The following is a 24,185-nucleotide window of genomic DNA, read 5'->3' on the forward strand; positions in this document are numbered from 1 at the left end:
GCCGATGTGCAAGGTGTCTTCACATTTACCTCTTGTGCTGGTTTGGATCAATACTCCCAATTCTTTATTCCCTCTTTGTACTAGAATTTGTAATACATCTACACCCTGTGCCGTGTACCTTTGCAGTACCTCTCACTAGAGTACATCTCACTGATGTTGGGCTTGGCAGTAAGACTTGTTTTGGCCAATGAAACATAAGCAGAAGTGACAGTGTGCCAGTTGGTTGAGGGGGAGGGGTAGCCTTAAGAAGGATATCATGTTTCCACTCATTTTTTGTTGTGTTCTTGTGATCCACTAGAAAAGCATGCCCTAGGTAGCTAATGCCCTATCAGCTTGGGCCCAGAATTAAGATACATGGAACAGATGGGAACCCAACCAAAAGCCTGGGTTCCAACCTGGCCTACCTGAGCCCAGCCTAGATCAATTCATACAATTCATGAGAAAAATAAATGCTTGTGGTTATAAGCCATGAAGAATTTTAAGATGTTTTATAATTAAAACAAAAAACAGAACATCAACGAAAAAACTCTACCTAGTTTTTAGTCCCTCTGGAGGCAGACTTTTCTTTCCCCTGACTAGGTGGAAAGGTGGCCACATTCCTTCAAACATTAAACTCTTCGTGTCTAAGTCCAAATAAGCAAGGCTGAGAGAAACGAAGCACTTCCCTCTCTCCGTGTGAGCCCTTCTTGCAAGTTCCCATATCCTGTCTCAAGATGTGCCTCCTAGGATGACTGATACTGGCAATATCTACTTCCTCCAAGGGAAAACCCCGCTCCTAACCACAGGGATGGTTATACCCCCAGCAGGACAAGTACATCAGAACGTTACAGAGGAGCCCCTATTTCTATCCCTTTAATTAGAAAGACAGAAACGACTATTAAGGAGGCCAAGAAATCATAAAGCCAGAGGAAAAGTAAATGAACGCTGCCTGACACCAACAGATGATTTTAGTGGTTGATTTTATTTTTTTAGGTGGTTTGACATTATTAATCACATCCTGTACCATAAGTGAAAAAACTTGGAGTGTGTTCAAAGTGATACTGATCTACATTTCCTTATTCCAAACCCTTGGGTACCAATGTGTTTTGAAATTGAGGATATTTTGGATTTTAGATGGCACATGCACAAATTTTAAGAATTGTCATTTTTTTTTTCTTTTAAAACCAACTTTAGGGACCTCCTTGTTGGCTCAGTGGTTAGGAATCTACCTGCCAATACAAGGGACACGGGTTCAATCCCTGATCCGGGAAGATCCTGCATGCCGCAGAGCAACTAAGCCCTTGTGCCACAACTACTGAGCCTGCGCTCTAGAGCCTGCGAGCCGCAACTACTGAGCCCGTGTGCCACAACTACTGAAGCCCACGCGGCTAGAGCCCGTGCTCTGCAACGAGAAGCCACCACAATGAGAAGGCCGTGCACCACAACGAAGAGTAGCCCCCGCTCGCCGCAACTAGAGAAAGCCTGTGCGCAGCAACAAAGAGCCAATGCAGACAAAAAAACAAAAACTAAAACAAAAACTAAAACTTTAATGGCGTATAATTTACATACAATAAAACACATCCATTTTAAGTGTACCCAATGAGTTTAGGCCATTGTATATACCCTTATTTTTTCTTCAGGGTGGAATAGTTTTTTTTTTTAATTAATTTTTTTAATGTATATACCCTTATGTAACCAATACCACAATCAAGGTCAAAAACATTCCTATCACTAAAGATAGGATCAAAAGAATGTGTGTAAATAATGTTAAATTAAATATATACACATTCTGGGAAGGGTACCTGCTGGGGAGCAAGCCTGAGTGGGAGATTACTTTGGCTATGTACGGTACTTTTTTTGTTCGTTTGTTTTGCCATATTGATGTGTAACCTTTATCAAAATAAAACTGTTTAACTTGTAAAAAAAAAAATTCCCATCACCTTGGAAAGCTCCTTCCAACCCCTTTAGCCTTTATTAAGCTCCATAGTGAAATACACTCATGTTTCTGCACTGACATATATAGATATTCACACTAAATGTTCTAGAGAAGATTAATACCTTATGTCATATTGGTTTTCCTACTGAATGAGTTTGTCATAAGCTTCCAGAAACTTTTCAGTTTTCAAAATATTTTGTAATTTAAAATTGTTGATAAGGGGTTATAGATCTGTTATAAAAAAAGTTATGTGATAATGAAAAAGAAATAAAGGTGATAATTACACTTGTATAGATTTATACATGATAGTTGCTTTACAGAGACATCCTGGATTTATGACAAATGGACTAAAGAGCAAAGGAACGTCTAAATAATCTTTTGGAAACTAATATATTTTAAGAAAATTTTATTAACTAGTGTGTACTTTGTACCTAGCAGTATATCTGGCACATAATAGGTGCCCCATAGTACATTTTGTTTTTTCTTCTATGCAACTCATACCTCTATACAATCTTTTTATTTTTTGTATTGATATCTTCTTTAGAAACTCCCTTTATTTATTTAAAATCTCTTATTTTTTCCTACTAGTTTTTGACTGTCACTTCCTATAGAACAGTGCTGTCCAATGCTGTAATCATTGGCGACATGTGGCTATTTATTTATTTTTAATTAATTAATTTTGTTATTTTATTTATTTTTGGCTGCGTTGGGTCTTCGTTGCTGCGCGGGCTTTCGCTAGTTGAGGCAAGCGGGGGTTACTCTTCGTTGTGGTGCGCGGGCTTCTCATTGTTGCAGTGGCTTCTCTTGTTGTGGAGCACGGGCTCTAGGTGCGCGGGCTTCAGTAGTTGTGGCACGGGGCTCAGTAGTTGTGGCTTGCGGGCTCCAGAGCACAGGCTTCAGTAGTTGTGGCTCATGGGCTCTAGAGCGCAGGCTCAGTAGTTGTGGCGCATGGGCTTTGTTGCTCTGCGGCATGTGGGATCTTCCCGGACCAGGGCTCCAACCTGTGTCCCCTGCATTGGCAGGCGGATTCTTAACCACTGTGCTGCGCCACCAGGGAAGCCCCGACATGTGGCTATTTAAATTTAAATTAATGACGATGAAATGAAATGAAAATTTCGTTCCTTAGCCACACTAGCCACATTTCAGTTGCTTGACAGGCACAGGTGACTAGTGGCTACTGTATCAGACAGTGTGGATATAGAACAGTTCTACCATGCCGGAACATTCCATTGGATAGAGCTGCTCTGTCTCACCACTTTATTCCCAGTGTCTTGTCAGTGCTTAGGATTTGGTAGATGATCAAAAAATACTTGCTGAATAAATGCTTTTAGTTCATCTGGGAAAGCTGTCGTGCAAATATAAACAGAGATACTGTTTTGTTTGAACAGCAGTGGTTCTTAGGGGCTAAAAATGCTCTCCTTGAAAAAGTAAAAAATTACATTATATTTTAGACTGTATTGTAGCTTAGATTATTATTAGTTTTCAGTCATGAGCTCTTACCATATACCAGGCACTATTCAAAGTGCTTTACACATAGTACCTCATTAATCTTCACAACAACCTTATGATGATACTTTATTCCCAATTTACATGAGGAAACTGAGGTGCAAGAGGAAAGTAACTTGCTTAGGTTCACACAGCTATTAAGTGGCAGGGCCAGAATTTGGACCCAGGCAGTCTGGCTCCAGAGGCCAAGCAATTAACCACAACACTGAGTTCTTTGTGATTATTTTTAATAAGGATAATTTTGTCTCTTCTTTCCACTATTTCAACCTCTTTTTTTTAATGTTCTTATTTAATTGCATTTAGCTAGGAAGCCCTGAAAAATGTTAAATAGCTGCTATAGCCCTGCATCCTTGTGGGTCCCTGATTTTTTTAAAAAGAATATTCATTTATTTATGTATTTGCCTGCACCGGGTCTTATGCGGCACTCGGGGGCATGCGGGATCTAGTTCCCTGACCAGTGATTGAACCTGGGCCCCCTGCATTGGGAGGGCAGAGTCTTCACCACGGAACCACCAGGTTAGTCCCTAGATCTGTGATTTTAACGTGAGTACTTCTGCCATTTTACTCTAATGTATGATATTACTGTTGTTTTTTGATGATTATCTTGATGCAATTAAGGAACTGTTCTTTTATTTCTAGTTTACTAAGAAATTTTTAAAATTCAGAAATGGCTGTTGAATGTTATATGGTACATCTCTAGAGAATATCATTTGGCTTTTCTCCTTTAATAAATGTCATGAGTAGATTTCTTAATGATAAGCCACCATTCTTTGTTATGGTGTGAATTCTTTTTACTACCATATTACTGGATTTTATGTCTTAATACTCAATTTTGTCTTTGTAACAAAGTCATAGTGAGAATAGAAGAATTTTCCTTTTTTTTTTTTTTTTGGTGCTCTTTGCCTTGGGTTTTGGTTACCGGTTTATGCTAGCCTTGTGGAATAAACTGAGAAATTTTCTCCTTTTGAGGGTGATTCTTTGTTTCCCTAGATTCCAGCCGGATTTGGGTACCCCATCTCACTCTCTTCTTCCTTCCAAAGGTGCCCCACAAGTACCACCCATCATTTAACCACTAGGATTTTTTTTTAACTGCCAAGGCCCTTTTCTTTTCTTTCTTCCTTTATTTTTTTGGCCGGGTGTCTTGTGGGATCCTAGTTCCCCGAGTAGGGATGGAACCCAGGCCCCCCTGGGGGTGCAAGCGCAGAGGCCTAACCACTGGACCACCAGGGAATTCCCACCACCAGGATGTTTTCTTACACCAGCTCTCAAAGCTCCTCATAAACTGGACTCACCTACTGAACCTCAATAAAGCCTGTGTATCATTCAGGTTTCTCACATTCCTTGCACAGGGTCCAGACCTTCCCGCTACCAAGCCTTTGCTAATTTCATGCCACTTGCCTTGCTAAATCCTAACCATAGAGTTTGAGGTGGAAGGTATGGGGTGCTGTTGATTATGGTAAAATAGAACTAACATTTGAGGCAGAGACTGTGTGTAGCTGCTTGACACTTCTCACTTTATATGATACTCAGGATCTTGGAAAGCTATGTTATTTTTCTTCTGTAGATGGGAAAAGAAACTTGATAAATGTTATACACTAATTAGTGGAGGTGCCAGAATTTAAAACTAGGACTGCTTAACTCCAAAGTGATTGTTGCTTCCACTACAGCATGTCTCACCTCCTCCTTTGTGTTCCCAGGTTACAGTCTCTCACGTTGACCTGCAAGTCCTCCGTGCTCCACTAGCAATTACAAACTGTACCACACCATTTTATACTGCGTATATACTCTTTTGTATTTTCTATTGTTTCCTCTGTAGTCTTCTCACACAGGGCAGTTATTCACTGAATCTCTGCCTGCTTATCCGTCTCCAAATTTGGGTATCTTTTCTTACCTTATAAAAAGAATACCGGGAAAAATAAAAGTAAATGGTTACCAAATACAAAGAATTTTGATTGTGTTAGTCTTGACTGTATACCGTAAAAAAAGTCCCTTTCAAAATAAGTTTAACTCTGCGTGGTCTTCCAGGGGCTTTTGAGCGACCCCCACAAAATCAGTGCCTAAAAAACAGAGATTTGGTATTTGTGATTACTGATCACTTCCCCACCCAAGAACAGCAAACAACGGCAAGATGCTGGAAATCGCACCTACAGCACAGACTTCCTAACAAGGAAAGCTAGAAGATAACACACTCCCTCCCAAGCTCAGGCGCGACCCCGCCTTCCCCCTCCCAGCTTCAGCTGGATGGAACATTCCGCGCGAAAGCTTTGACAGAGCGCACACTCGGAGTCACGTGGAGCAGGAGCGTACTCGCGGCCGCCTTGCGGGATGACGCTAGCTAGGGTTGCCAAGGGGCGGGGCAAGGCGCCGCGGAAAGGGCGGGGCGAAGGAAGCCATGGAGGCGGGACGGGCAGAGTGGAGGGGCGGGCGGAGAGGGCCGCGCGGGAGGGGAGGGCCCAGCGTATTATGGGATGCGGCGGTGGAATGGCGCTGGGCGCGTGATTTTGAACAAACCCGGGTCTGTGTCTCGGAGGCGCCGCCGCCGCCGCGGCTGCGGGGAGCCCAGGGAGCGCGGCGTGAGAAGGAGGCGGCGGCGCCGCCGGCTTTGGTGAGTGTCAGCCCCCGGGGTGGGGGCCTCTGGGCGGGCGAGCGGGAAAGGGGGCGCTGCGGGTGGTGGCGCGGGCGGAGGGCGCCGGACCGCCCCCTCCGGGAGCCCGGGCTAGTGGGTCGTGGCGGAGAGCGGGAACCTGCAGTCTGGGGGCCGCCGCGCCGCATCCCCGGGCTGCAGGGGGAGGGAGGATCCTCCGGGCTCGGCCCCTTCCCGCCGGCACTCGGGAGGGCGGCTGTCACCCAGCGGGGCCGGCGCTCGGCCGGCAGCCCGCCCTTCCCGGCAGTCTGGAGGCAGGGCTCCCGCGGCTGTTGACACGCACACTGCGCGGCCCGAGGAGCCTCCGTGTCGGCCCCGGGTTTCTGGGAACCGGTTTTGCTGCTGTGTCATTTTGTACCAGCTCCTCCCTTCCCTACCGCCCGCCGCCCCGTTCTTCCTATGCCCCTTTGTATGGTGTCTTCTTCGTGTATGTCCGTTTTCCTCGCGAAGCCCACCAGCCAAATGTCACAATGTTCCCGAGGTGCACGGGGGAAGGGAGCGGGCCAGGACTTAGCTTGGCCAACCAACGGTAAACACCAAGCAGAGTGGGGGTGAACAGGGCTGGCGGTGGGGAAATAAAGTTTAAAGATAAATTGGGAAGGCTTGATACTCTCAGAGTCTAGCAGGCTGCATATAGAAACGGCGACTGGGCTGGGTGATAGATAGCACTTGTTTAAGCCTGAAGCTACCGACTTTTATATGGAGTTGTCATTCAAGCAAGGTAAGGAAATTTAATGCCTTTTTTCAACTTCTGCCTTTCTCTTCTTAAACTAACTTTTTAAAAAGGCAGTAGAGTGGCTCTGTTCGAAACCTTGAAATTCAATTTGCTCATTTCAGACAGGTCTTTTAGAGCTTATGCTGTAGTTGAATGGTAGGTATAGAATTCACCTTTTCAATGGGTGGTTATCAAATCTGAAATTAACAAAGGTAGTCAACTTAGTTTTTTTTTAAAAATTCTGTTCTCGTCAGAAGCCTTGCAGCTTATGTTTTCCTGATATTTCTTTGATGATTAAAATATGCGTGTATTCTCTTTTAGTTATTTATTAAACTGCATGATGAGAGGAGCTGGTGGAGCTGGGTCGGTAATTCTAGGGTCTTGCTCTGAAGCAAGCTGCTTATTTTCACAGTATCAAATAAACTGTATCAAATAAATTATTTTTTAAATTTGGTGACTTGGATTCTAAAAGCATTTGGCAAAGAATTTTAACTTAGAGGTATATTTTCTGTATTTTAGAAATTGTTCACTCATGAATAGGTTCAGTACATTTTAAACCTAGTGGCACTCTGACGTCTTAAACCAATGACAAACGAACTGGAAGTCACAGTGTTTATGGACAGAAATGATCAGACGAAATTGAGTGGAAAATAGTTCAGAAATATATTTTGAAAACTAGACCTTTTGACCACAGTATCTGCATGCGAATCAATGCCTGTAATTCACAAATGTATCAGAGAGGTCGGACGTGCAGTTGGAAGTAGCCCATTCTGTCAGAAGTAGTGCTGACGATGGAGGAAAATGTCAGAGCTGGTGAATGACACTAAAGGTCTTGATCCTGTTTTTAGTGTCTGAGAGGGACACAGTGAATAAAAGGCATTCCGTCATCTCTCTCAAGTTGCTTTCCTGAAAATGAAAGAGTTTGGGCTCTTTATTGCCCTTCTGCCCCCTTCCGCATGTTTTTTGCTCTTCAAAACAAAAATGTGCCGGACGTGGGGCCCCGCAGGTAGCGCGACTTGCTTTCGCGTTGCTACCGGGCCCGCCGGAGCACCATCTTTCGTGGCAGGGTGAAAGGTCTCAGCGTGGGCTGTGTGTGCATTAGTATCTCCCTGAGCATTTGAAGGTTGGCGGGGCCGGCGGGACGTTTCCCCGGATATGTGGGTGTGCGCCTCTCCGGAGGGGAGGGCCGGGGAGGGGAGGAGGAGGAAGGGGGAGGTTACTGGCGGCGGCGGCGGCGGCGGCGGCCCGGGCTCCGGCTGTCGGGGAAGCTGCTGAGCTGTGATGGTGATGACGAGGTGAAAATGGCGGATCTTTCGAAATACAATCCCGGCCCCTGACATACCAGAGGCGGCGGCCGCGGCGGCGTCGCCACCCGGGCTCCCTCCTCGGCCCCCGGGATCCCTGTAGCGCTCCAGTTCGGGCAGACTGGGGAAGGAAGAGGCTGGCCGGAGCTACCGTGCACAGGCAAAACAAGCACCGCCCGGGCTCGGAATTGCCCGGGACCTTCTGGAGTCCCCACCTCGGAGCCGGAGGGAGGAGACAGCGGCAGCCGCCGGAGGTAGAGGAGAAGGGGATACCCGAGGGCTGCTCTGTTTTGAGCTCTCTTTATTTGGGGGAGGGGGTGGGTGGGAGAAGAATTGCGTTGTGGGTCAGGGAATGACTAGTTGAGAGTGCAAAAAATCAGTAGCCTCATAATGACATCAACATTATTCTTTGAGTGTTAAGAGGGCTTGAGTTTGCTCTTACACCTAAGGCTGCTGCTGAGGCCTAGATGAACCGCTAGCAGTTATCATGATTACCTGATTTAATATTTAAAATATCCACTCTGGCGGGTGTTGGTTTGATGATGTTGAGCAGTTTATGGGGTTGTATGTTTCTTTAGGGAGGCAGAGCATTGACATTTTATTCTGCATTTAAGCTCTGTGTCTTAGATCATAGTCTGTGACTTGTTGGGGTGTGGATGTTCACATTTTTTGAGCATAAGGACCAGTTTTGTAATCATTAAAACTGTTGTCGTTTTCTTTTATGGCTCTGTCATCTGTAGAGGACCCCTTGGGCCCAGCCATTTGGCAAATAACAATTGAGATACTGTCAGTCATGTTTGATATCCATGTTTTTCCCTGCCTCTCATCCATTTCGTGAATTCAGAGAGTAAAGTTATGGAAAATTTCACAGTAGATTTTATGATCCAAGTGAAGTGCAGCTCTGGGCGCTTTATTTTGGTTCACAAGTTTTACCTTCATTGTTAAGAAGGAAGTTGTGATGGCTTGATGCTCGCACTTGATACCAGTCAAATTTTAAGTTGGTTGAAGATGAATTGAGACCTCTGTTTTATTTTACATGCTGGACTTGTTAGCCCTTTGTTTAAAGAGCTGGAGAATTGGGTTGACTGACTCTGTGACAGCCATTGTCTCATTTTGTTAGGTTCCCTAAAGACTCATGTATGTTTGGACTGTGCTGCAGAGCCCCAACAGTAGTGTTACTGAAAAGTTACATGTGAATCAAATTTTTATACATTAATTTGGGGCCCTCTGGTTTTTTCCAGCTTTTGTAGTGGAAGGTTGGGTCACTGGAAGGTTGAATATATGAGTGAACAGAGAGGTGAATGTTTAAGAAATGTCCCCTGGTAATGTTTATGATTAGCAGTGATTTTCCTTATCCAAGTTTCCTACAAAGAGATGATGTCATAGTATGTCATACAATATTATTCGTTGAGTGTTTTATTCAGAGAGGAAGTATTTGTGTGTATAGCTTGGACATTTGAGTGTCCAAATTCATTCACTAGAAGAATAAGAGACCAAAAAAATTTTTAAGGGAAATAACTGAGAGGTACTCAGAGGTTTTAGTCAATGAATTTTCTAAATCATTTTTTCCCTGATATTCTTGTTTTATCCAGTAGGAATTTGGTTGTTTTTGTTGTTGTTGTTTTTTCTTATAACTTTTATGTTGCAGTTATTTGGTCCATGCCAACCCAGCTGCTAAGTTAGTAGTAAAACTAAGAATTTTTAAAATAATTAAAATAAAGAGGGAGATTTAATGCTTTTTCACTGGCTTTCTTTTTTTTTTTTTTTTTTAATCACCGAGTGCTGTTGTCTTTTTGTGATTCCTTGTGATTGTCTTTCAAGACCAGCTTTTAGATTATTGGGGTTAAAACAATTAATAATTAGAAGTGTGTCAGAAAGAAATGAAGAGTTATGCCAGTGGAGGTAGTCGGTCGTCTTTTTTGGTGGAGAGGAGCATTACAGATTCCTATTACTTTTTTCAAATATTACTGTTGGGTATCTATTATGTGTCACATACTGTGCTAGGGATGGGCGATACCTCAGTATCTTTGCCTCAGGAAACTTTCACTTTAGGAACTGTTGGAGGTAAAGTTGGAAGGATAGGTTGGGTAGGACCTTAATACAGAAGGCCTTGAGACTTACAGAAAATTTTTGAGTACGAGAGTGACAGCCTCAGAGATGCACTTGAGGGAGGTAAGTCCTGTAGCTTTTTCTGTAGGAGGTATTGCAGGTGAGAGGAGATAAAGGTAAAAATACGTAGTTGGCTCTGAGCTTTGGAGCTTTGGAAACTCTTGGTTACAGTGGGAAGGAGACATTGTGAAGGTGTAATCTGCATGATATATGACAGATTAAAAATTCTATGGAGAGGGAATTCCCTGGCGGTCCAGTGGTTGGGACTCCATGCTGTCACTGTCCAGCGCCCAGGTTCAATCCCTGATCAGGGAACTGAGATGCCACGCGGAGCTGCCAATAAATAAATAAATAAATAAATAAAGTAAGTAAATAAAATATTTTAAAAAGGGAGAAATCAGGAGAAGCTAATTTAGATAGAGAAAGAAGAGAATAATTTTCATTTGAGCTTTTGTGTACCGCATAACTGTCTTCACAGTAACCCTGTGAGTAAACTAGGGCTTAGAGAGATTATTGCTTAGGGTTACATGATAAGCAACTAGGAGAGTCAAGATTTGGAAGCAGATCTTTCTGATTTGAATCTCCATGTTTTTTCCACCAGGTTAATCTTGAGCATGAATAATATACAATCCCCCCTTAAAGGGAAAAAAAATATTGTGGATCCTCAGTATTGGCCTAAATAGTTTTATTTTATTAAAATATTTAATTTTTAGATGTATATAAATTCCTTATGCTTATTGCTTTTTTGGAAGTATAAAAGAAAAGTAAATTTATAAATGAAATATAAACAAAACTATAAAGCCTGTAAAACCAATTAAATTTAGGGTGATGGATGATGTTGTTTTGCTGAAATGAAATCTTTCTTTGCATAGTGAATATACTATTGTGGGCCTTGGCTAGGTGTGCAGTTTTCTATATGCTGTCTATCCTATGATAACTCAACTCCTACACTACTGTTCTGTGTTTGAATGCCGCAGAGCTTTCCTCCTTAAATCACTGGTTAGGTGGTTTGGCTTTTACTTGGCATAATATATCATTTACCTTGTAAGACCCTTCTATGCCCACTCTAATTCTGGTACCATTGATGGTAGATATGAGGTGGTTATCAAGGTGATCCAGAATATACTTTTAAAAAATATGTATTAGTGAAATGAAAATATGAACTTCTCAAAATTTCTTCAGAACTCATGTTTTACAGTTCACTGCTCCCAGCTTAGTTTGAGAAATGTAGTTCTGTACCTAGTTTTTGAGTTGTTGATGTTTGATCTTAGAAATGAAAGCTAAAATCCAAGTAGTATAGTTAACCAGGTAGTGCTGGTGGTAAGCTCTAGGTACAAAAGTGTAATTCTTAAACATTCAAATGTTTCTGTCCCAACATCTGACCAATTACTCACCTATAATATGATGATAGGTCATCGCCATTTTCTATTAGTATGTGCAAGAATGAAAACAGTTGTTTACCATGTTGTCCTCCACCTGTAACTAAGGGAAAGAACAGTGTTTCAGCACTGGTAATATTCTCTAAGAAACCATTTAAAAATGTGAAAGCGTAGAGCATTTATCATTTCTATCTTATATTATTTTTTATATTATATTTAGCTCATTTCTTTTACTGCCCTAAATCCGTCCCTCCATTTATCTCTGTCTTGAACTAATTACTGTAATAGCCTTCTAACTGGTTTCCCTGCCTCCAGTCCAATAAAATACTGAGATGAAGTTAATCCTCCCAAAGTACAGCTGTGATCATGCCACTCTTCTGTTGATTTCTGAGGTCTGTCTGGGCAAGGACTTTGGTTAATTTCCCTCCACAAAGTTGGGAAGCAATACATATTAATTAAATGCTGATAAAAAACATAAACAAGTTAAAAACTAAGGCTTTTAGAACTTTATTTTATGAGCAGAAATATTGGAGGCATGGAGAATGCATTGTATGTTCAATATTCTTTTCTCTCCATACCTTGAAAGGTAACCTTCCATACAGATGAGGTAAACTAAAGCTCCTCAGTCCCATTGGCTTGTGAAGATCCTCTCTTTTCTTGGAGTGGTCCTCAACACGGAGATGATGACGTTGCATGTGCTAGTACATATCTCCCATTCCTAAGGGATAAAATTAGAGTGATGATTCATGTAACTAGATGGCCAAACCCTTTCCTGCCATGCCCACAAGCTCCTTTTGAGAGTTTCTTTTAGCATAGGCCACCATGCCTTGCATGTGACCCTGATTGAAACAGATATGGATGTCTAATCACAAAGCAGTTATCACAGTCTGCTCAGTGGCCTGTGAGGTGTGCTGGCTCCTGAACTCTGCACAGCCCATACTGCTTAGAGACCGGCCAAACGAATCAGACCTTTTCTTGTTCGAAGTTTGAACTTTACTCCTACTTCCAAGGGAGACTCCTAGTTCTGTAGCCCCTAGTCTCTTTTAATAGGACAAATAGGAAGACATGTTCTGCCTAGTAATAGAGCTTTAAAATATATGAAGAAGCAAAAATGCATAGAAGAGGAGAAAATGACAAAGCCACAGTCGTATTTGGGAATTTTAACAGCCTTTCTCAATAATTGATAGAAAAGGAAAAAGAAAGACTGTGGAAGGTCTGAACAACACTATCAACCAACTTGACCTAATTGACTTTTATAGGTGCCACCCTCAGCAACCACAGAATACATGTTCTCCTCAGGTGCGCGTGCAGTGTTCAGCGAGATGGACCATACACTGAGCCTTAAACTAGTCTCTAAATTCCATCTACGCATGATGGAAATGGTAGAGTGTTACAGTCTCTGACAATAATAGGAGCAAATTAGAAATCAATAATAGAAGGTAGAAAACCCCCAAATGTTTGGGAATTAAATAGCACACTTCTTTATTTTCCGTGTGTCAAAGATGAAATCACAAGGACTATTAGAAAACATTTGAAGCGAATGATAATAAAAACATGTTGAGATTAGTAGAATGCAGTGAAAGCAGCATTGGGGGAATTTTTAACATTAAATGTTTATTTTAGAAAAGAAGGTTTAAAATCTTTATGGTTATAAATTTGGTAACTGAGAGGAATAGACAAATATCTTAAAAGATACAAACTATCAAATATCAAAGGTTTAAAATCAATGATCTAAACCAAGTGTTGACAGATTTTTTCTATAAAGGGCCAGATGGCAAATATTTTAGGCTTTGTAGGGTAGTGTGTGTATATATATATATATATATATACACACACACACACAGAGTGTATATATATGTATGTGTGTGTGTATATATATATATATACACACACACACACACACACACACACATACATATACTGCCTCTCGCCCAACTATTTACAAATGTAAAAATCATTCTTAGCTGCAGAGAAATACATAAACAGACTGTGGGCTTAATTTGGTCTATAGGCTATGGTTTGTCGAATCCTGATCTGTGCTTCCATCTGAAGTTTCTAGAAAACAACAAATTAAATCTAAAGTAAGCAGAAGGAAGGAGATAAAGGTAATAGTTAAATAAAAAATGGACAAACTGTTGGGAAAAATCAATGAAGCCAAAATCGTTCTTGAAAAGATCCATAAAATTGAAAAATCTCCAATTAGACTGATCAGAGAAAAAAAGGAGAAAAGACAGAAACTACCAAAATGAGGATCAAAGAGTTGCCATCTCTATAGACATTAAAATAAAAGAATATTTTGTATAACTTTATGCTAATAAATTTGGCAACTTAGAGGAATAGACAAATTCCTTAAAAGATAAAAACTATCAAATATCAAAGGTCACTCAGAAAGAGAGAGATAACCCGAATAACCCCACACCTATTCAAGAAATTGAATTTATAGTTAAAAACCTCACAAGAAAGCTTTATGTCTAGATGGCTTTACTGGTGAATTCTAACAAACATTTTAAGAAGAAATTGTAGCAATTCCATGCAGACTCTTCCTGAAAATTGAAGAGGAGTGAAGACCTCCCAACTCATTTTATTAGACTAGCATTATCCCCAGAGAGCCACTACAAAAAAACTACAGACCAGTAGCCCTCATGAGTATAGACAAAATTGCTTAACAAAATATTAGCCAGTAGAATTTGGCAATATGTACAAAATATGATTTTATACAATTTTATGTAATTTTGAGTGGAGTTTATTTCAGGAATGCAGAATTGGCTTAATAAAAAATCAGTATAACTCACAGACTAAAAGAGGAAAGCCATATGATTATCTCACTAGTTGTAGAAAAAAACATATGATTAGATATCCATTTATGATTATGATTGAAAAAAGAAACAACTACAAACTGGTACTATAAGTTAGCTTCCTCAACCCAATAGAGGGAATTTATGAAAAACCTACAGCTAAGGGTAAGTTTGGGAACAAGGTAAAGATGTCTGCTCTTACCACTTTTTATTCAACATTTTACTGCAGGTCCTAGCCAGTGTGGTAATAAGGTAAGGAAAAGAAACAAAAGACATGCAGATTGAAAAGGAAGAAATACAGATCTTATTCTCAGACACCATGGATTATCTTTCTAAAAAATCCTAAGGGCTCTATCTACATCGAGATTTAGTGAGTTTAGCTAAATTGTTAGATACATGGACAATATAAAATAATCAGTTGAATCTCTGTATACTAGCAACAAACAGTTGGAAAATGGAAAAAAAAAAAAAGACCACTTACAATGCATCAAAAAACGTGAAACACTTAGGGATAAATTTACCAAAATATATATAGAAAGAAGACCTATACACTTGAAGTACAAAAAACATTGCTAAAGTAAATAAGTAGAGAGATATACTTTTGGGAAACAGTTCTCCCTGGGTCTTTGCGTTTCTGTACTTCTTACAAGTGAGGCGGTGACAGCCCTTTTATTTACTTTTTTTTTATTTTTAAAAAATTTTTATTTATTTTTTGGCTGTGTTGGGTATTTGTTACTGCGTACGGGCTTTCTTTAGTTGTGGCGAGCAGGGGCTACTCTTCGCTGCGGTGCGCGGGCTTCTCATTGGGGTGGCTTCTCTCATTGCGGAGCACAGGCTCTAGGAGCGCAGGCTTCAGTAGTTGTGGCACGTGGGCTTCAGTAGTTGTGGCTTGCAGGCTCTAGAGCGCAGGCTCAGTAGTGTGACAGCCTTTTTAAACAATTTTTTCCAGGATGTTTGTATAGCATAAAGCGTTGGATGATAGTTAATGACTCCTGCTGTTGCAAAGGGCAGATTTGCTTATTGTCTAGTATAATAAAGATAATATCTCCCTTTGGACAAAGGGCAGGTGTGCTTCAGGTTATAAATGATTCAGGTTCCTTAAGCTCAGGGTCCCTCAGTTGTGATGCAAACCTGCTGCCTGCACAGTGTCTACCTGGGCTCCTCTCCGCACCTGCCCTATAGGACTTGGGGGTAACAGGGGAACTGTTACACACATGATACTTATGTTCCTTGCTGTGCTTGGAGTAGTAAGTCCTGTGTCTCTGACCTAGGCCTACTGTGTTGTCTGCCAGTATCCACGAAACAGTGACAGGCTGCTTTGTTAGCTTGCAAGGAGAGTCTAAAATCTCAGCCCCCTCCCAGTACTTGACAATTTTAGCCATAAGAATGGAGTGCTGACAGAGACATGGTTTTTTTTTTTTTTTTTAAGTTTCTTTTTTTTTTTTTAAAGTTTTTTTTTTTTTTAATTTATGGCTGTGTTGGGTCTTCGTTTCTGTGCGAGGGCTTTCTCTAATTGTGGTAAGCGGGGGCCACTCTTCATCGCTTTTTGAAAGAGAAAGGATGAGGGCCTTGAGGGCTGGGCTAGGGGATATGGAAAGACTCTCTGGCATCTGGTAGCGAATGCTCTCACCCAAGTGGTGGGCAAGTGTGGCAGAGGCAAGGGAAGTAGGAGCGCTTCAGTGTTCTACCTCTTAATGAATATTTAGGGGCTGAGCTGAGAGGTAGCCTGAATGGTTACCTTGGCTGTTGTACACTCAACTCCATGGCCCTAGCAGAAGGGCGGTGGGGCTGTAGCTGCTCAGTCAAGGAGTCCCCAGAGCTGAGAAAATGATGTTAGAAATGAGGATCTGGGTGGATCGAAAACATTAGAAGTTTGTTTGGTTGAGCTGCAAGTGTGGGGGCTTGAAACTGAAAGTAAATGCACTGTCTGACCACTGTCTCCTTCCGTGGGGTGACCTCTCCTCCTCTTACACCTTGACTTAAGGTGTTTTAAGGAGAAAGATGAATAAGGGTTGGGCTGAGGTCTCCCTATCCTTAAGGGAGACCAGAGGCTACACCCATCTGTCTAAACGTGCTGGGGGAACTTCAGGGAGAAGAGGCGGTCAAACTTTTATGGTTGTGTTGGATACTGACACCCAAGTCATCATCCTACCTTGTTCTATGGGGGATGGAATGTTCAGAGACAACTGACGGGGCTTGGGCAAGGTCTGCTGTAGGGAAGGGAAGCTCATGTGGCACTGTGGGTGGGGCCGTTTATTGTTGTGTACTGTTATCCTGGCTTCCATTGCTGAAGGTATAATTGGTGTTGATGTTTTAAGGAGCCTGTCTGTAAATGCCCTGTTCTGTAAGTGCCAGAGGGGATTCTCCTGATTAGGAAGAGCCACATCTAGAGAAGTGCTCATACCTTGGAAACCCTAGTGATTCCTCTGAGCTACAAGTTACTGTGACTGATGATTTTGCAATACATATAAAGAAGTCATCCAACTCAATAAGAAGATAAAAAACCCAATATTTTAAAAATTTGGCAAAAGGCTTTAACACAGGCACTTTTTAAAAGAAGATATACAAATAGATAACATTCATATGAAAAGATGCTCAACGTCTTTAGTCATCTGGGAATTGCAAATTAAAACCACAGTGAGATACCACTTCACACCCACTAGAATGGCTAAAGTTAAAAAGAGCGACAAAACCAATTGTTGGTGAGGATGTGGAGCAGCTGGGAGCCTCATGCATCGCTGGTGGGTGTACAGAATGGTACAGCTGAGTTGGGAAATAGTTTGGCAGTTTCATGCAAAGTTAAAAATAAACTTACCTTATGACCTAGCAAGTCCACTTCTAGGTATTTATTCAGAAGAAATGAAAATATCTATCCATAAAAAACTTGAATGTTCATAGCAGTATTATTCATAATAGTCCCAAAGTGGAAACAGTCCAAATGTCCATCCACAGCTGAATGGATAAACAACTTGTGGTAGATTCATCCAATGGAATGTTGCTCAGCAATGAAAAGGAACTAAGCTGCTAATAAGTGTAAGAATAAAGATAAATCTTAAACATACTGAGGGAAAAGGCTTATACTGTATATTCCTTTATGTCATGAGTACGTAATATATGATTCCATTTATATGAAGTTCTAGAATGGGCAAAAAGGCAACACTAATCTAGTGAAGTGATAGAACAGACCAGTGGTTGTGTAGAGTAGGATTTTGGGGTAGGAGGTTGACTGTAAAGGAGTAGACTTATTTTTTTTCTCCATTTAAAAATACCAGTGGTAAAAATTTAAGGCAGTAAATTTTGTGATTAAAATTATGAACTTTGTATCATAAAACATATCCTGAGTTTGAGTTCTGGCTCTACCATTTACTGGCTAGCTGTGTGACCTTGGGCAAGTAGTTTAACCTTTCTAAGTTTCCTCATCTGTAAAATGGGGGTGATAATGATACCATATTAGAGTTGTCAGGATAGATTAAATTATGCCATCATTGGTAGATAGTAAGTGCTCAATAATGAAGATTAATTTTGGCAGTAGTAGTATTTGTCAATGCTAATAATTATAATTTGGTGTTCATGTCTGTTAATCTTGGAATGGGTATTGCATGTTTATATTTTTTTTAAAAAAAGGGAAAAGAAAGAAATACTGATTAGGTTCCTGTGGATCTTAGATATTCTCTGGGCAGATAACTTATTTAGTCAGTCATAAATATGATGAACTCTTTAATATGTGAAGGTAATGGTAGTGACTCCTTTATTGGAAGTTCTGCATGACCTTTGGCTGAAAGCATCGCAGTTCTGATTTGTTCATAATCTGCTTTATTATTATTACCATTTTTTTTTTTTCTTTATGGGGACTAGCTGTATACCTCTTAAATGGTTCCCTTTGTGACATTTTGAATGGCTGAGGAGGATTTGAGAATCTTCTTTCCAAATAAAGCTTTCTTTAGTATGAAGCTAATTGATCAAACTTGGGCCAGATAAGCCATTTGACCTACAGTTGCTGAGATGGATTACTCTAGAAACTCCTTTAACATTAATTTGAGTCCTTAATGGATTTTTATAAGTGGTATAGTAACCTCATTTTAGGACCTCGCTCACTGGAGATTTGAATATATTTTCTAAGATCTGTTTATATTTAAATCTTTATTTCCTTGTGCAAATCAGCAGTTTTCAAGTCTGTCAGTAGGAAAAATAAAAACAACCCGTAACTGGGAAGAAGTAAGATGATCAGACATGTCAAAGATTAAAAGGTTTTATTTATGAGCAGGAACTGGAAAGGAGTTTCCTGTAATTATGTGACTTAGTGTTGCCTGAATGCAGTATACTTTTGGGTTGAGACATGGCGAATGAGAATGTTTGCTTCTAGTTTTGTGTCCCACATGACTTATATTTCAGACTCTTGAAGGTTGAGGATTTGTTAAAATGGTTTAACCCAAATATGCATCAGGAACATCCTTCATTCAGTTATACATCAGTAAAAATTTTTGTTTTGTCATTTGCATTTTTCTTGAATAATTTTTTTTCTTCTCTTAAATCTGTTTTGAAACCTAGTAATTTATTCATTTTTCAAATTTTATTGCAGTGCCTGATCAACTTTCTAGCAGGAGAACGATCATGGAGGTGGTGCCAGCTGAGGTGAATAGTTTGCTTCCAGAGGAGATAATGGACACTGGTATAACTTTAGTGGATGATGATAGTATTGAGGCTGTTATTGTTTCATCCCCAATTCCCATGGAGACAGAACTGGAAGAAATTGTCAACATAAATTCTACTGGTGACTCTACAGCCACGCCCATTTCCACGGAACCAATAACAGTGTACAGTAACCACACTAACCAAGTTGCAGTGAATACCACAATTACTAAAGCAGATTGTAATACCACAGTGAAACCAGCTTTTCCAAGTGGCCTTCAAAAACTTGGTGCTCAGACTCCTGTGACTATATCAGCCAATCAGATTATTTTAAACAAAGTATCACAGACATCTGATCTTAAACTTGGCAATCAGACCCTTAAACCAGATGGACAGAAGTTAATTTTAACAACTTTGGGCAAGTCTGGTTCACCAATTGTTTTAGCACTACCCCATAGCCAACCCCAGGCTCAGAAAGTTACAACTCAGGCCCAGTCAGGAGATGCTAAGTTACCACCGCAGCAAATTAAAGTAGTTACCATTGGAGGGAGGCCAGAGGTGAAACCTGTCATTGGTGTCTCAGCATTGACCCCAGGAAGTCAACTGATTAATACTACAACTCAGCCCTCTGTGTTACAGACCCAACAGTTAAAAACAGTACAGGTAAAAAAAAAAAAAAAAAAAAAGGGGGCTTACTAATTAAAATGCATGTTAAATATTAAATTGATTCATAGTTGCGTGTGTAGGGTGATTAAATGCATAGTTGTTACTGAATTCTTTTGAATGTTGCTTTTAGTAATTGTGTGGTTTTTTTTGTGAAGTTTGATATGTCTAATGCTTTTGAAAATTTCTGCCAGAGAACTTAGAACTTAATTTTGGTTAAATTCCAATTTAGTGTATTTATAGCTTTTTACTTATTTTAAAACAATTTTATTCTCGGTAGTAGTTTGAGTACAAGGATGTTCTGCTGGTATAAAGATGCCAGAGTTGATGTCGGGCTGTCAAAAAATCATTCAGACATGATATTTTCAGCTAACAGATGGCCAAAGTCTAGGAAAACTTGCTGCTCTGAGAAACCCTTCAAGCCAGCAGTAGTGCATACCAGCCAATGTGTGCCTCTTCTTTGGAATTTACTGTCCATTGCATTGCTCATGTTTGCAATGTAGAAAGGCAGTGCCATGTGATGGAAGGTTTAGAATTGGACCAACTGGATTTCAGTCTCTTCTCTGCTGCCCTCCCAGCTGTGGAACTTTGGATAGGCTACTTATTTTCTCTGAGTTTTTGATTTTAGCTGTAAGATGGCTATTTGATCGTGATGAAACACATAAGAAAAGATAACTCTTTGGTATGGTTCTCAAAACATTGAGAATCCTTCAAAATGGTACCCATTGTTAGTATGAATAGGACCCTAAGATAGAAGGTTACCAGAACATATGTTAAGTGTTTCCCCATTTTTCATGCCCAATAGGCCTTTTTAGGTCACCACTACTCTTAGAAATACAATGATCCACTTAAGACCAGGGAACACAAATGCATTTCCTGTTTGAAAGAGTTGGCTTTTAGAAAGAAGGCATGAGTTAGAGAAGTAAAGCAGGTGTATAAGGAAGGAGGAAGGTTTGGGGAACTATCCACTCTTAGCTGATATTAGAAGTAATGTTTTGGTTATTATGTTGGCAAAATAGTTAGAAACTTATTTTTCACAGGCTTTTTATTTAAGAACTTCATAAGATTTCTCAAACTTTATAATTTGTCCATGTCCCTTCTGCCACTATTAAACATTTAGTGCTCTTTCTTGTTCACTGTCGTCTCTCACTTAATTCTGACTTCCTTTTACTTTTTTTGGTGAGGATCTCTTGAATGAGATATCCTATCACCATCAAGCACCTTGTCCTCAGCTTGTGTTTTAATCAGTTTTAAAACTTGTTTTTATTGGTTTACCAGAGTTTATCTGGCTTTGGGGATGTGAATCATAACCATGTTCGCAAGATACTGAAAATGTACATCAGAATGTCATTTTTTTTTTTTTTCATTTACAAGAGCAATGTATACATACTGTTTGTAAGACCAGTTTACTTGTATCCACTAGTTTTCTACTATAATCTCCTAAGTATTGACAATAAAAACAAAGACTGGGGTCTAATTCTTATAACTTCTCTTCTTGTCCTTACTTTTATAAAATCTGATTCTATTTATTTAAAAAGAACTTCTGTTTAAAAACAAAAACAAAAGAAACCCCATTTAGAATATTGTTCTACTTGTCCAGTTATTTTTAGGCAACTCAAATCTTTTCAACTCAAGAGTAGCCTATAAAGCTCTGAAGCACTGAAGCACAGAAAAAACAAACAAAAAGCTACACATCTATCTGTGTCCATTTTAGGCAACAGAATATTTGGTTTACTTTTACATGGTGTGTATGATCCCCTGATTTTTTTCCCAGACGGTTCTCAGCATTGTCTTAAATTTAATCCGAGTATTGAAACTTACTAGGGTGTGGACAATAGGAAAGGGTAGAAGAAGGAGACCCATCTCGAAAGGTGACAGTTGAGGCCAGAGGCCGTAACAAAGAGGTATAGTTACACTTAATCACAGATACATAAACACTTTCCTGTGCTTCTTGTGCATAGTATATAAGAATAATAGATAATTAGCCGTCTGGAACAACATAACTCCTTATTAGTTCCTGAATCTGTATAACACAGTGCCCAAAATTACCTGCATGTATTATGTGATCTCATTTTGGGCAGTCTTATTTGTAAATTTCCTTCTTTGATTCATTTTTGTTTTAATCTGCTAATTAGATACATTTGTTAAAAAATGATCCTTTATGCTCTGTTTTATTTAATAAAGTAAATTTGTTCTAGGGTAGTTTAGAATTCATAATGCAAAAAGCCTGGTTCCTTGACAGAACTGGAAATCCTTATTCTCAGCAATGCTACACTAAAGAAACAAAACCACAAGGGCAAGTTGAGGTTGTTCATTTGAATAATTAATGTGCTTTTGGTCATATTGTTTACATTTTTTTCCTGGTTGGTAAGTATTCATATAGTTTTATGATTGTGAAAATCAGTTAAAAATGGGGAAATACTTTAAGTTCCCAAACTCTATAGCTAAGATTATCTATTTGGAGACACAGATTTCCAAGAATATCAGTACCTCTACCTCTTGAGATTCTTAATACTAAGTCAATAGACAACATATTCTAACTTATTTTAGAGTTTTAGGCCTGTAAATACACTTGGGAAATATTTTCTCTGTGTGTCTCCCAAATTGCATCAGTTTTTAAAAGTACAATTATGGATTTATTTGGGTATATCAGAGTTTTGCAAGCTGGATATTTTTTAATATAGTAGGGGATCTCTTTGGTTCATTTTTTTAAAAGGTGATTTGTGTTTCCTTTACATTTTGTTTTGTCAGTAATATGTTCTGAGTGTAAGAAAGTAATATATTCTAAGTGTAAGAAAATATGTTATTAAGTTTAATTTATAGTTTGAGCACAAAGCTGATATTTACTTAGTTCTGTAATCAGTTACAGCTTCTGGTATGTTTTGTCGTTTAAGTTGGTCATGTTTGTTCATTTTGAGTTATTATTTCCAATAATAGTACTTTCAGGGCCTCAATATTCAATCTGCCAAAGATAAAATTAGTATTTAATGTCCTTCCTGCTCTGAAAGTCTATGATTTTTATCATTGCTAAATTTCTGCTTCTGACCTTTAGAAAAAGCTGTGCTTTGCATACATTGCAATTTCAGTATGAGAACATTGGTAACTCTACCTTCCTTGACTTGTGGAGAATTTTAGTTTAGGGCAACAGTGTACCATGTATAATGTAAAAGCAGAGATGAATAAAACATAGTATAATGTAAAAGCAGAGATGAATAAAACACAGACCCTCCCTTCAAACAATTTATAGTCTAGTAAACTGTATTTTAGTAAATAATATTTCAGAGGCTTCACCTTTAGAATAGTCTTTGTTTTGCCAAACATGTCTCTTTGTATCCTAGGGTGTTAACTTGTGCAGTTCCTCATTTATCTGCCCCTGATATATAGATCTAAAGTTGAAGATATAATCATGAGCCTATCTTTTATGTGTATTTATATTTTGCTTCCAGGGGCCAATGAAATTATATTTATCATTTGCACTATGCTTTCTTAACGTACTCTACTCCATCTTTTTATTATTGAATAATTAGTTATTTGGAAAAGGATATTGCTGTGCCATATCTGTGTTTCATTATTATTATTAAATGGTTATTTTAAACATTATTATTGAACATTAAACATTATTTTTAAAAATTAATTTGTTTTTCATTATATGCATATGTCCCAGAGACTAAAATAAGGATTTGCAATAAAATCCAAAGGTATTATTGTATAATGGCTTAAGGATGTGATCATATTAGTATTTTAATGAATGGCTGCATTTTAAATGTTTTTAACGTCAATACTTAGATATGTTTTGTTAAATGAGCTGGTTTTACATGTACTTCTGTATATCAATCTTGTCTAATTTTAATTGAATAGGTGTTTTATAGAAACAATGGCCTTTATAGTTATTTATATATTTCAGATTGCGAAGAAGCCTCGAACACCAACCTCTGGTCCAGTAATCACGAAGCTGATCTTTGCAAAACCAATTAATAGTAAAGCAGTTACAGGACAGACAACTCAAGTATCACCACCAGTCATTGCAGGTTATATTTCTTTATAGTTTGTTTAGCTAAATATTTACCTTCCTTTTAGGTTTAAAAAAGGCTGTTCTACCACCTTGAAATGTTTTAGTGCTTATTACTATAAATCAAACTGGTTCGTAAGAAATGTTACACCTATTAAATGTATCCTTCAAGCAAAATGCCTTATCTCAAAATCAGTCCATTACTTTAGCCTCTTTCGTTTTTGGTATACCTTTAAAGTAGTGAAGTCTCAGACTCTGATAATACTAGCTAACATTTACATAGTGTTTGCTATGGCCTCCACGCTATTCTTAGCTCTTTACATAGAGTGACATATATAATCCTCTGGCAATCCTATGGGGTAGGTACTAATAACATCCCCATTTTGCCAGTGTGGAAACAGGCACTCAGCTAGTAAATGGCCAAGTTGGAATTTGAATCCAGGCAATTTGTCTGTAGAGCACATGCTAATAAGTCTATTAGGTTTAAAGTAATATATGTGAGAGTATAGTATTTCAT

The 24,185-nt window shown here is 39.3% G+C and overlaps 1 protein-coding gene across 8 annotated transcripts in view; it reads left to right on the top strand.

Annotated features, from left to right (window-relative positions):
* Nucleotides 1–5,857: 5,857 nt before the first annotated feature.
* Nucleotides 5,858–24,185, top strand: part of LIN54 (lin-54 DREAM MuvB core complex component) — a 70,681-nt gene continuing 52,353 nt past the window's right edge. The window contains exons 1-3 of one of the 8 annotated variants that reach the window (XM_082391118.1): nt 5,858–6,026; nt 18,947–19,659; nt 23,564–23,687. In XM_082391118.1, coding sequence (XP_082247244.1) covers nt 18,979–19,659; nt 23,564–23,687 — 805 coding nt within the window. In that variant the 5' untranslated portion in view covers nt 5,858–6,026; nt 18,947–18,978. Of the gene's footprint in view, nt 6,027–6,387; nt 6,787–7,989; nt 8,339–18,946; nt 19,660–23,563; nt 23,688–24,185 lie in introns of those variants that run through there. The other 7 variants (XM_082391122.1, XM_082391120.1, XM_082391116.1 and 4 more) reach the window with 7 other exon arrangements.

Source organism: Balaenoptera borealis (genome assembly GCF_965194805.1).
Source record: "Balaenoptera borealis genome assembly, chromosome: 4".
Classification (NCBI taxonomy): domain Eukaryota; kingdom Metazoa; phylum Chordata; class Mammalia; order Artiodactyla; family Balaenopteridae; genus Balaenoptera; species Balaenoptera borealis.